Raw genomic sequence first — 13,468 nt, forward strand, 5'->3', positions numbered from 1 at the left:
TTTTTAACACCAAATCACCATTTGTATTGTCTCTTGTTCCTATGTCTCACTGCCTGAAAGAGTGAGACGGCGTAATGCAGAACTACATCTTATCTCAGAAGAAGACGCTACTGTGTACTTTGTTTTTTCCACCAAACTCTGAATGTTTTCATTTCGTTTCCTCCGGCGCACTCAGTTTGTGGTCAGCATATCCGTCCTCCTTGTTTTGTACAGTACACTTTCTTTATGCTCTAAGGCAAGACACCACAGGCAAAAACATTTTAAGGTGTTGTTGCAGGCTATATATAGGCCTATATAATTACATAATGCCCCATTTACACATTTAACCAACATTTAAAAAAATGTGCAGGTAAACGAAAGTAATAAACTTGCAATTCTAAATGTAATCAATCAACTGGGAAAGTAAGGTAACATCTATTTGTTACTTTTTGCCGTAAGAATACTCACTTCATGCTGAGTATTTTGCGCTGCATGCAGCTACGTACTGTATGAAATATAAACAAACTGTTACGTACTATATCTCGGATGAATGCGACCGAGAAGGTGGGACAGTGAAAAACAAAACAGAAAAGGATTGAGTGTCTGTGAGCAGAGAATTTGGGGCACAGAAGCCACCATGTGTGAAGCCACAGCCCTGAAATCTGCCTGATCCAATAGATTCTGTTTATCTGGCAGGACTACACAGTTTGCGCTATTGGCAATCTGGGAGAGATTTGGAGTGGGCTGCGGATTTGCGCAAAAGAGCAAAAGTAATACCGTCTACTCTCACAGTCTGGCAAACAAGCACATTTTTTTAGATCGGGCTTCTAACGAGGTTAATGGCGAATTTTCGCTCTGGGGACGTGGAGGTGTTACATTGTTAATGCTTATGTTCTTTGTCAGAAGATCTCGCTCTCTGGTGCTGTTTTCCAAGGATTTTTCCGTCACTGCTAGACCAGTAAATGCATACGAGACTTGCTGTTTTCTTCACATATTACCATAATAACTTCCTCATTCAAGCTCATTTCCCCTGGAGAAATATAATTTGTCAAAACTAAAATCTGCCAGAGGTTTAAATTATGACTTTTGTCACTCAAACCTACTCTCCTCTTTTCTTTTAGTGTGCATTCTTCTCTCTCTCTCTCTTTCTGTTTTCCATTGGGCTTTGCCACATACTGTATCCAGTTTTTTTTTTCTTATCCATTCCTTTTCTTCCTACTGCTGCTGTTTCTTTCCATTCACTCAGCGCCCACTCAGATGTCTGCAGCATCCCCTTCCTAATGCTATCCACTACAGTTGACCCCTAAATCTCTAAAACATCTACAGTATGAGCAGTAACGCTTTAAAATAAGGTTCAGTTTATTAGCCCTACATTTTTTTTTCTCTGTCAATGATATAGGGAAATAGAAACAATATGAAGAAAAAGGTCTGTTGGTTTTTCAGTTTTATTGCAACTATGTTAGTTTAATGAATATGATTTCCTTCATTGTTATTTCATATTAATTCAAAATACAAAAATATTATAGGGATAGAATTTTGAAAATGTTGTCATTAATTGCTCACCCTCATGTAATTTCAAACCCGTTAGACCATCGTTCATCTTCGGATCAGGGTCAGAAAGCTCTGGGATTTCATCAAAAAAATCCTAATTTGTGTTCTGAAGGTGAACGGAGGTCTTACGGGTTTGGAAAGACATGAGGGTGAGTAATTAATGACAGAATTTTATGTGTGAACTAACCCTTTAATTTATACACAGCAATTAAAAATCTATCAGTATAGAAATTAAAATGACCCTACATTAATGAATGCTGTAAAAGTGTTGTTTATTCTTAGCTCATGTTAACAAATTGAACTTTGAGTGTAAAAAACTTTACAATAAGCTCATTAGTTGACTCGCTAGATGATTTTTTCAGACAGATTTTATTTACATAGTTGTTTGAAAAGGAAGTCGACGTTAATGGTCCTGCAGATCATCTGAGAAAATCCACTGCATTTGAAAGTCTCGGTGGGAGTTGCACTTAAAAATGAACACAAAAGCAATACAAGGGCATGTAGTTTGTGACCTGTCCTTAAGTTAACCCAGAACAAATCACCAAACTGGACTGTTAAATGAAAAAAAAAAATAACAGCGTATTTCATCACTACATTCAAATACACTTGCTAATGTACTTGAAATACTAGTAGTTTTAGTGAAATATTAGTAGATGTTCTCCAGACCAAAAAAAATAAAAACATTAAATGTCTGTTGTATAAATTGCGATTTACAGCAGAAGTAACACCAGTTCCTGATCTTTGATTGTTTATGAATTGTCTTTAATGGCAAAAGAAATAGTGCACAGTAATTAATTGTTAAGAGGTTTATTGGAATCCCTTGATGTTTCTGCAAACACACTTATGGCAAGATCTGCATCAATATATACAGTTTAGAGGAACTATTTGCATCTGTCTTTTGCTTATGTTGAATATTTCTGTACTGAGGAGATTTGCTAACAAGTATTGTACAAAGCACTGATTTTTAAAAAAGGGGGAAAAAATCAAAATATGAACAGGAAATGCTCTTTTATCACAAAAGAGATATGGCTTTGTCACTTTAAACAATGTATAGCACACAGATTCAGATTTATCCCCAAAAAAGAAAAATCAATATCCATTAACACAAGGGTGTTAATGTGCAAACATAACATGTGATCTGTGGGGTTTCAATATAGTAAGCTGTATTTTATTCTGGTTCAACATACTCTGGTTACCTTTACCATGCTTTGCCCTTATTCTGCACAAAGGTGCTGCTTGGTGGTAATGTGATTTGTACAAATGCATAGTTTTACATGTTATTAGACTCCCCAAAAACACATCTAAAAAGTCGTATGCAGACTGTCAAAGCTGAAGTAACAAGCAACTCAAAAGTGTGGATTCACACCAACTTTCAGTATTTCAAGCTTCATCATTTGGTGATGGAGAAACGCAAATTGCAAACATGCTGCAACAAGCATGACAATCTATATTCTCTTAAGTTGCTGATGGACATCTGAATTCATATCAGACAGTTCCGGTTCAATTTTGCTCCCTGTCCTAGTTTTGTCTTTAGGTTTTTCTTACATAAAGGTTGAATTTGACTTAAAAAATTCCATATATTTTTCATATTCTGTATAAATAAAAATAAAGAGCATTGTTGGTTCACAAGACAATAACTTGTGAAGCACTGAAGAAGAAAAAAAAGCAATGTTTTTTGCTTGGTTTGACTTTTATTTATATATTTATTTAAAAAAAAAATCTAAAATATTTGGCAACCACAAGTACTTTTCATTTCAGCTTAATGTAGCTAACCTCTGATGTGAGCACTGCATTGTGTTTTTATTAGATTTGTAGGCAAAGCAAAGAGAAAAAAAAACAAAAAAAAAAACAGACAATTAGTTCACATTACTACAGAGCAAAATGACAAGTTTTAAGTTATAGTGACATTCAGGAAGTAAACAAGTCTCTCTTGCTGTGAAAAGTAAAGATCAATTAAATGTATATCCATCATGCTCTCTGGCTCTTGCGCTGGATTCTGATTGATGGGCAGTCAGTAACTGTTAGAAGGGAAATGTGTGAACTTCATCCCAACGTCTGACAAATATTTAATATAGAAATGTTCCATACAACACAACATAATAATTCACTGATTTATTTACAATAGATACTGTAAAATGGTAACTTTTGTGAGAAAAAAGGCACAAGTTTCCCTTCTTAAATACACTGTAAACATCTTTTCAAAAAGCATGCATAAACATTTCACTTTACAAAGGATCTCAGATACTCTTTTTAGACAAATTACTAATATACTGTGTCCAGCAAAATAGAATCTCTCAAAAATACTTCACATGCATCCTATGAACCTTTTAACATTTCTTCTCATTTATAGATCTGTGTATTTAAAAAAGGGAAAGGTTGGAAAAAGAGACTACTGCAAATACCTAGTTTTAGGTCCATCAAAAACTTTCAACGTACAGTGTATTGACAGGTCGGTGAAATGGGTTTTGCCTGGGTACCACAGATTGATTGGATTGTTCTATTCGAATTAGTTTTTTTGTCCTCCAACAGTCTTTTACCACCAACCAGCTACATCAAAAAGGCAAACATCAAAAGTTCTTGGACCTTTCCAGTTCACAAATGTCCCAACCTGACCCCCACCCCACCCCCCAAAGCACATTACATAACCAACACAATAGCAGAACATCTAATATCCCAATTATCACATTATGGTGTCTGTGCAAATGAAAATCAACCAATAGGATCATTCTAATCCTATCAGAGAAAACCAACAATGCCCTCTCAAAAATGAGTCAGCTATCCTGTGCCTTTAAGAAATTTGAGAGAAAAACAGAAAAGCAAATACACACACAAACCTTCATTGTCCTCAGACTCACAGCATTTGAGAACTAGCCTCTTTTGATTCCAATCAGTAGCACAGTGGGGTTATGAAACATGAAAAAGTGGTCCAAATTCCTTTTTAAGATACAATTAACTCAAGTACTCTCAAGTCAACTGGTATTTCCCCAAATAGCCAAGTTTTAATTGCAAGGTTGCTGAAATCAAAAACTTCCTATGTACAACGTTTGAAAAAAATATTCCTACAAGCAACAATTATAATCATACGATACACATATATTGTGTGTTTATGAGCAGGTTACTGTTGTTATTAGTCCATGTAACCCTGTGTGTTTCTTACAATAGACTACTACGTGAACTACAGCTGTTATTGTTGTTTACTAATATGAAAGCTGTATGCTTCAGAAAAGCGGTATCTAACTGTACACGTGCTGCTACTGAAAATCATCTACTATTTACGTTAAGAAAACAGAAGCACCTTGTTAGAAAATGGCTTCTAGCTGGATTGTTTCTTGGAAACGCAAAAACTTCACAATCATATAAAATGATTTTCTTGTGTGGAACTGTAAATTAGTACTGTATTTTCCTTAACGTCAAAAGGGAGCTGGTTTAGTAACAGCTTAGGTACTATTTACGAAATTTGCTACAGTCCAAGCGTGCGCACAAAATGTGGCATGTGTGTTTGCGTGAGCTCAATTTTTTACAAGACGAGCCATAATATTTGCTGTATTGCAAAGTTGCATGTTTTTTTTTGTCTGCCCGATCCAATAGCATTTTTTCGGAGCTGCCATTTTTTCAGCTTATCAATCATCAGGCCACCGCAGCACTGAATCAGCATGGCCTATGTAAACACTTCAAGTCATCAAAATACACATGTATGCCATTTTTGCAGATAAATTTAGATTACATTTTTTCTACAATTATTCAGAATAGCTATATTGTAGCCCTTGGAGTATCTTATTTCCTCTTTGCAAACACCCCAATTTAATCAATATTTCCATGTTAACCAGCAATAAAAAGCAGTTTTATTACTGAATCTTACCTGTAATTTTTTAATCTGAGCAGCAGATTGTAAGAGAGTTACATACAAACGCAATGGTATTTACTGGCAGATTGACAGGTCTGGGAGTCAAGGATATGTCTAGTATGTGGGCCCATATTTCTGTGTGTGACTGTGCACTATAACTTTACCAAAGAATATGGCTTAATATCCATATAGAACACTGTCAGCATTGTCTTTGGGGGTAAGGAACGCACTGAACATGAAATATGAGTTCTTCTCCGTTGGCTGGGTACAGAGATCGCTCTTTGCCTTACCGCACTACGCAAGCCTTATATGGCTTTAAACCAAGCCTCTCGTTATGCCTTGCTTTGTGCATAGCGGGCTTGCTCTTGTTCGCTCTCTGAGGGCTGAGTGTCCTCTGCTTTTCCTCTCATGTGATCCTTAATTTTTCCCTCCTTTTGCAAGCTTTCAGTCATTTCTTGTGAAAGAAGAGGGTGTGTGTTAGGCCTGACTCCACCTTTGGTATTTGGTCACTGATAATTTCCACCAGCATCTCGGGGAACTCGACTTTCAGAGCCTGGGATTCACGGAAAGTGTAGAAACAAAAGTCCAACAGGCTCCCTACGAGCTGTAAAGAGAGAGGGAGAAGAGACTTCTGTCAGATTTAATTCAAACTGACAGTGCTTATCATTAAAGAGACGTTCTGGTGAAACATGAGTCTGGGTAAACATGTATTGATGAATTAGCAAAGAAAAACTGCAGAGTGGCCGAGCTCATTTATGGATGCTCTGTCTCACTGACCAAAGCGGAAAAGCTTTTAGGCAGAACTTGAACTTGTTTTCTCTTCATCTTACAAATAAATCAACACTGCTGTCAAGTGTTCTTCACCCCCAAGTGCAATTCAAAAACGTCTTTTCCAGTGCTTTTGTGTGCTATTACAAAATGTTGAGCTGGCAGCAATGCAAAAAGTGATGAACAATGAACAGCTCTCAGAAATAAACCGAGGTTCTAATCTCTCGGTGGCAACATGAAGGATGGCAGCTTTTCATTTGAATGCACACTTGATATTATAACTCTTTAATAATCTACAACTGTAATTATTTTAACATCTGCTGATTTGAAATATTAATGGTTTTCAGCTTCTAACCACATGAGCAATTGTGAGCTACTTCTAATGAATGAATATGAAATATTTATTAAATAAATATCAGCTAATTCTGATTTGTTTCTAGACAAATATTTGAGCTACTTGATCTAAACCAGAATACATTAAAGTATATAGGTGTCAATTTTTTAGTCAGGAAAGTGCTTGCACTTATTACAGATATTATAGAAATAAAGCAGACGATTTCTACTATATGAAACAAAGTCTATAAACTCCTGATATTTTAATCAAACAGACATCCAGGGACCACAAGGGTCGTACACTTACGATATTAAATATGCTTAACACAAAAATTGATCTGGACACAAATCATGAGATTAATCACAACCTATTTTATTCTACTAAATAACAATAAGAAAAAAGTAAATATCTTACGTTAATAGTAGGTTAAAAAATACAAAATATTTTCAGGATAATCATTTAATAATGTCTTATGGTTTTAGTGCAATGACAATAAAAAGCCAATTATTTAATTTTGGCATTTTTTCCCTTATAATTCATATTTTTCACACACTGTATAAACATCTTTATACACAAAAAAACACAGTCACCTTTAAATTTAGAGGTCCTCTTCTTTAAAAAAAAAAAAAAGGGGAAAACACTGCTTTAAATAATCTTTCTTGTGTTCAACTCAAGACGATTAAAACCGATTTGCTTGAGCATTACTTAAAATTAACACTGCTTTAAATAATCTTTCTTGTGTTCAACTCAAGACGATTAAAACCGATTTGCTTGAGCATTACTTAAAATTAAGCTTACAATAATTTACAGATATTATGAAAATTCGATATTTCGGTAACACTTTAGTATCCTTCTTACCATTATTATTGCTTATTAGCGTGCCTATTATTATCATATTGGCTGTTTACTAGTACTTATAAAGCACATATTCTGCATGACCATATTCTACATCCCTAATCCTACCCAATACCTAAACTTAACAACTACTTACTAACTATTAATAAGCAGCAAATTAGGAGTTTATTGAGGCAAAAGTCGTAGTTAATGGTTTGTTAATGGCAAGAATTGGACCTTAAAGTAAAGTGTGACCCAAGAGACCCATGAACTGAATGAGAACACTCTGGATAATTAGAGCAGAACTGTATCTGTCTTTGATCTATCGACTGAGGTCAATAGCAGGGGAATGTTTCGACTTACTTCATGCATTGCGTCCAAAAGCTTGGTGAGCTGGAAAAAGCGCTGCCATGTCTGGCCGGAATTGTTAGTGGCTCTCCCAACTGAGCGACGGAGCTCCTTGATGTAATTCACCCGCATCTCCTCAAATGCCCCTTGATTCTTCAGACCATCTTTGGGCACTGTCAACAAAAAAAAACAATGTCACTTTGTTACAAAAGCTACTCGCTCTATAGTGAGTAAAACAACACTATTTTCTTTAATTTGCATCTATCTATCTATCTATCTATCTATCTATACAAGATAAGAGATTTCTTTAAAAAATGGTATAAGAAGTATATAGTAGTAGTAGTAGTAGTAGTATACAGTATAAGTAGTATAGAGTATATACATGCTATATAATATACAGTGAAACTTTAATATTGTGAAATGATTTCTATTTTTAGATTTGTCATTACTCCAGGCTTTTGTGTCATGTGATTCTTCAGAAATCATTCTAATATGCTGATTTGGTATTTTTTGGCTGATTTGGATCTTTCTATGTCTGTCTGTCTGTCTGTCTGTCTGTCTGTTTATTCATCCTTCCATCTAATCTGTCTGCCTCACAGTCTACCTTCTCAGGTGATTAATGTTCCCTTGTGTGAAGTTATTCAGGATTAACTCTATCAAAGTACTGAAAACTACTTTTACTTTTGGCAGATGGGAGATAAAAGCTCATTCAGGTTGAAGGGAGTAATTCTCTCCTATCCTGTAGGACAAGTGCACTCATGGCCTACAGCCAACCTTGTGAAATGACATTCAGCTTCAGGACAGCTGAATAAGAAACGGCTCATTCTCACGCTTGCTCTGTCCATTGCTCGACAACATACAAATAACATCTATTCTGATGAAATTAGTAATTTTGGTGCATCCCACTGACTGGCTAATTGAATTATTTTCATTTCTGTTTGTCTCAATGTGATTTTAATGTTATTTTTTGCAAACAAAGCAGCGTTTACACAGTGGCACACCTTAAGGCTGTAGTGATAATTATGGAAAACTTTTAATAAATAAAAAAAAGTTGTATTAAAATGCAAGAACCAACATAATTTAATAATGCTAAGTGTAGCCTTCAGACACAAACAAGTTTCAACAAACAAATTCTTAGCACGAAACTAGCGAACTATTTTGTTAACATTACCAAATTACAACAACAAGTCCTTCAGGATGTTTAAAGCTCTCTAGTCTGTGGGTTGAATGAAAAGCCGTTCTTCACCTCTGTTCATTGGCAGGTGTGTGTTAAACGCGCGGTCACTTCCCGTTTTCTTCTCTCCCACTGACCCACATCCAGCCTCATTAGCCACAGGCTGCCATTTAGAGCCCCAGTGAATAAAAAGTGGGGCGATTATGCCACGCTAATCGTGTCTTGTCATTAGAAATAGATTATTTTGCCTGTGGAATCTGTCATTTTTTGACAGGAAGAGTCGGTTAAAGAGCTATTTAGTAAAATTAAGCTCAAACAACAGCAATTGTGGCATTATGTTGATTAAAAAAATTATTTTGACTCGTACCTCATATTCGAAAGAAACAAAGAAAGAATTATTAATATATTAATTATTAAGGTTATGCTGAGGTAATTATTATGAATAATTACAATGTAAATAAATGGGGCAATTTTGGAGGATTTAAAATCAGAAACGTGAAGCCTGTTCATTGGCAGGTGTGTGTTAAACGCGCGGTCACTTCCCCCTGTTTTCTTCTCTCCCACTGACCCACATCCAGCCTCATTAGCCACAGGCTGCCATTTAGAGCCCCAGTGAATAAAAAGTGGGGCGATTATGCCACGCTAATCGTGTCTTGTCATTAGAAATAGATTATTTTGCCTGTGGAATCTGTCATTTTTTGACAGGAAGAGTCGGTTAAAGAGCTATTTAGTAAAATTAAGCTCAAACAACAGCAATTGTGGCATTATGTTGATTAAAAAAATTATTTTGACTCGTACCTCATATTCGAAAGAAACAAAGAAAGAATTATTAATATATTAATTATTAAGGTTATGCTGAGGTAATTATTATGAATAATTACAATGTAAATAAATGGGGCAATTTTGGAGGATTTAAAATCAGAAACGTGAAGCCTGTAATTTTATAAAAGGTCTTACATAAATTAGCCTGTTAAAAAGTATTTTTTTATTCATTTTTATTATTTTGAGTTCTTAAGTTGTTCTCAAAAATTTTCCCTAAAAGCAAAAGTCACGGTCATAGTGATACACTTAAAATGGAATTAAATGGAGCAATTTTGTGGAGATTTTAAAAGCTGTGAAACTTATTATAAAGCACTCATATTAATACTCCTGTTAAAACCTGCATATTATTTGAGCTGTTAAGTTGTTCTTGTCATTTTTAGAGTTGTTTTAGGACTTCCACTGTCATGACAACACAGTTGTAAAATTGGATATATCTTTACATAGAAAGATTAGTAAAAAAAAATTCTAGTGCTGTCAACCGATTAATCGCGATTAATCGCATCCGAAATAAAAGATTTTGTTTACATAATATATGTGTGTGTACTCTGTATATTTATTATGTATATATAAATACACACACATGCATGTATATATTTAAGAAAAATCTGTTATATTTCTATATTAAATATATTTATATATAATATAAATTATATAGATATAAATATATACATTTAAATACATGTAAATACTTTCAAAATATATACTGTATGAGTGTGTATTTATATATACATAATAAATATACACAGTATATTATTATAAAACATGATGTAAACAAAAACTTTTATTTTGGATGCGATTAATCACGATTAATCGTTTGACAGCACTAATTTCTTCCATGCTTATGTTAACATGCATATCGATTAAATCTTAATGCTACACTATTTAAACTACTACTACTATTGAGTGTTTTAATGTTTATGGTTTGGCCAAAGTTTTTTCACATGCAAAATAAATGATTGTTGCAATCAGCATTTACATGTCACAAGTTCTGTTGACTGAGCCTATAACTTCTACTGAACCTGGAATATTCCTTTAAGCCCACTTAAAATTGTGATTTTTTTTTCATTTAAAAGCTTAAACATTTTGCCTGTCCTATCACTTTAAAATTAATGCCATTTAATTTGATATTTTGTTATATAATGCAAAGACATTACATAACAAAATTAGGTGTCCAAATACTTTTATGAAAGTAAATGTAAGACTTGCTCAACAAAAGATATCTGTCCACCATGAAGTATTTAACACTAATAACAAAATACTGTCAAACTGACACCTTGAATTGTACAGACCTATATCTTTTTGCACAGTGTGTCTGTGGGAACATTTCTTTCCTTGTGTCTGAGTCTACCACAAGCAAAAAGGGAAAAAAAAGAGGTTAAATAATGGAATTTTGAAAAAAGTAAAAAAACGAGAGGGAATTTGGTTTAGTGACTCACTCTTTAGCAGGTCAACACTACCATCGCAAATAAGGTCATGTGAGAGCCTGCAGGGCTTCTGAAACCTTAGCCAAGGTCAAAGAGGAATAACAGTCTCTCTCTCTCTCTCTCTCTCTCTCTCTCTCCATGCTAAAACTACAGTGGCCCTGGAGCCCCACAGTAGAGGGCATGACACAATAGCTTTAGCAAAGCAGAAAAGGCTGATAACGAATCAAAAAAGCATTCTGAACAAGCTGCATTATAAAAAACATCAAGCAGTAACTGTACCATAAGATGACATGCCAACACAACAGCATTAATACATAGAAATGCAACATTTGCATATAAAGTAGATCATAACAAAGCGCTGTAGTCCACTTTTATCTGTGTAATGGGTTGGTTTACCCGTGAAAAACAGAAACCGGTTTATTTATATAACAAAACAGCTCTTCCCGGCGTATCTCATATCAGCAATGACACACATAAGCCCACATCACAGATGTAGTCAGCGAAAGACATCAAATTGGTTTATATGTTGATTTTGTATCAGGAAACCTTTTTTTTTTCTTCTTCTTCTTTTTTAAAGAATCGCTCCATCAAAACCTTCAGCTTTTAAAAAAAATTCCATCCCTGACTACTCGGCCTACACTTCCCCTGTTCTTTCTCCTTGCATGAAGCTCTCTTTTTGGAGAGAAAAACACCAGCTCTTGGAGCTGTGCCCATCTCCTGACTGGATTGTATTAAGTACAGCAGGGCTCTCTGGAAAGGCTCCAGAGGATCAGCAAGTGGTTGTGGATCCCAAAACCTATCCTGTATGAGAATTCAGAACTCAAACTTTAGTCTCATATGCTGTAAGCCCAGGGGTGCGTTGGCTGTGCCTGTCTGCCTGTACTCAGTGTATGCACTGCTCTTGTATATGGGAGCTAAACCTCTCTCTCTCTCTCTCTCTCTCTCTCTCTCTCCATGCTAAAACTACAGTGGCCCTGGAGCCCCACAGTAGAGGGCATGACACAATAGCTTTAGCAAAGCAGAAAAGGCTGATAACGAATCAAAAAAGCATTCTGAACAAGCTGCATTATAAAAAACATCAAGCAGTAACTGTACCATAAGATGACATGCCAACACAACAGCATTAATACATAGAAATGCAACATTTGCATATAAAGTAGATCATAACAAAGCGCTGTAGTCCACTTTTATCTGTGTAATGGGTTGGTTTACCCGTGAAAAACAGAAACCGGTTTATTTATATAACAAAACAGCTCTTCCCGGCGTATCTCATATCAGCAATGACACACATAAGCCCACATCACAGATGTAGTCAGCGAAAGACATCAAATTGGTTTATATGTTGATTTTGTATCAGGAAACCTTTTTTTTTTCTTCTTCTTCTTTTTTAAAGAATCGCTCCATCAAAACCTTCAGCTTTTAAAAAAAATTCCATCCCTGACTACTCGGCCTACACTTCCCCTGTTCTTTCTCCTTGCATGAAGCTCTCTTTTTGGAGAGAAAAACACCAGCTCTTGGAGCTGTGCCCATCTCCTGACTGGATTGTATTAAGTACAGCAGGGCTCTCTGGAAAGGCTCCAGAGGATCAGCAAGTGGTTGTGGATCCCAAAACCTATCCTGTATGAGAATTCAGAACTCAAACTTCAGTCTCATATGCTTTAAGCCCAGGGGTGTGTTGGCTGTGCCTGTCTGCCTGAACTGAGTGCATGTACTGCTCTTGTATATGGGAGCTAAACTGAACTACAGTAGCATCTGAAATAAATATTATATTATATCATATATCATATCATATCATATTATATTATATTATATTTCATTTATTATTTATTTATTATTTATATTTATTTATATTATATTTAGGGCTGTCAAATCGATTAATCGCATCCAAAAATTTGTGTTTACATAATATATGTGTGTGTACTGTGTATATACAGTATGTATATATTACACACATACATGTATATTTTTAAGAAATATATATTTATATTGCTATATAATGTAAATCATATATATACAGTGCACACACATATCATTTAAACAGAAACTTTTATTTTAGATGAGAGTAATTGCGATTAATCGATTTGATAGCCCTATATTAATTGTATTTATTATATTATATTTTATTATATTTATTATATTATATTATAACCTTAATCTATTACACTCCTTTATTTTTCTGAGTAAATAAATACCAATAATATCAGAAATAATGACAATCTTAATTGGATTATTATATTATTAATTAATAATAATTATACTTACAATGTACATTACTGACAATTATAGTAGTATGTATGGGACACTTGTATTAAAGAGAGTGTTACAAGCTCTTGGTGCATAAAGAAGATCTGTAAAGTTGCAAAGACTAAAGTCTCAAATCCAAAGAGATA

The 13,468-nt window shown here is 34.7% G+C and overlaps 1 protein-coding gene across 1 annotated transcript in view; it reads right to left on the reverse strand.

The window, feature by feature from the left end:
* Positions 1-4,287: 4,287 nt before the first annotated feature.
* Positions 4,288-13,468, reverse strand: part of LOC107670737 (mineralocorticoid receptor-like) — a 77,131-nt gene continuing 67,950 nt past the window's right edge. The window contains exons 8-9 of the mRNA XM_016463456.1: positions 7,674-7,831; positions 4,288-5,978 (exon numbers count right to left, since the gene is read on the reverse strand). Of these exons, the coding sequence (XP_016318942.1) occupies positions 5,823-5,978; positions 7,674-7,831 (314 nt within the window). The 3' untranslated portion in view covers positions 4,288-5,822. The remainder of the gene's footprint in view (positions 5,979-7,673; positions 7,832-13,468) is intronic.

This window comes from Sinocyclocheilus anshuiensis, unplaced genomic scaffold, assembly GCF_001515605.1.
Source record: "Sinocyclocheilus anshuiensis isolate Anshui unplaced genomic scaffold, SAMN03320099.WGS_v1.1 scaffold145, whole genome shotgun sequence".
NCBI lineage: Eukaryota > Metazoa > Chordata > Actinopteri > Cypriniformes > Cyprinidae > Sinocyclocheilus > Sinocyclocheilus anshuiensis.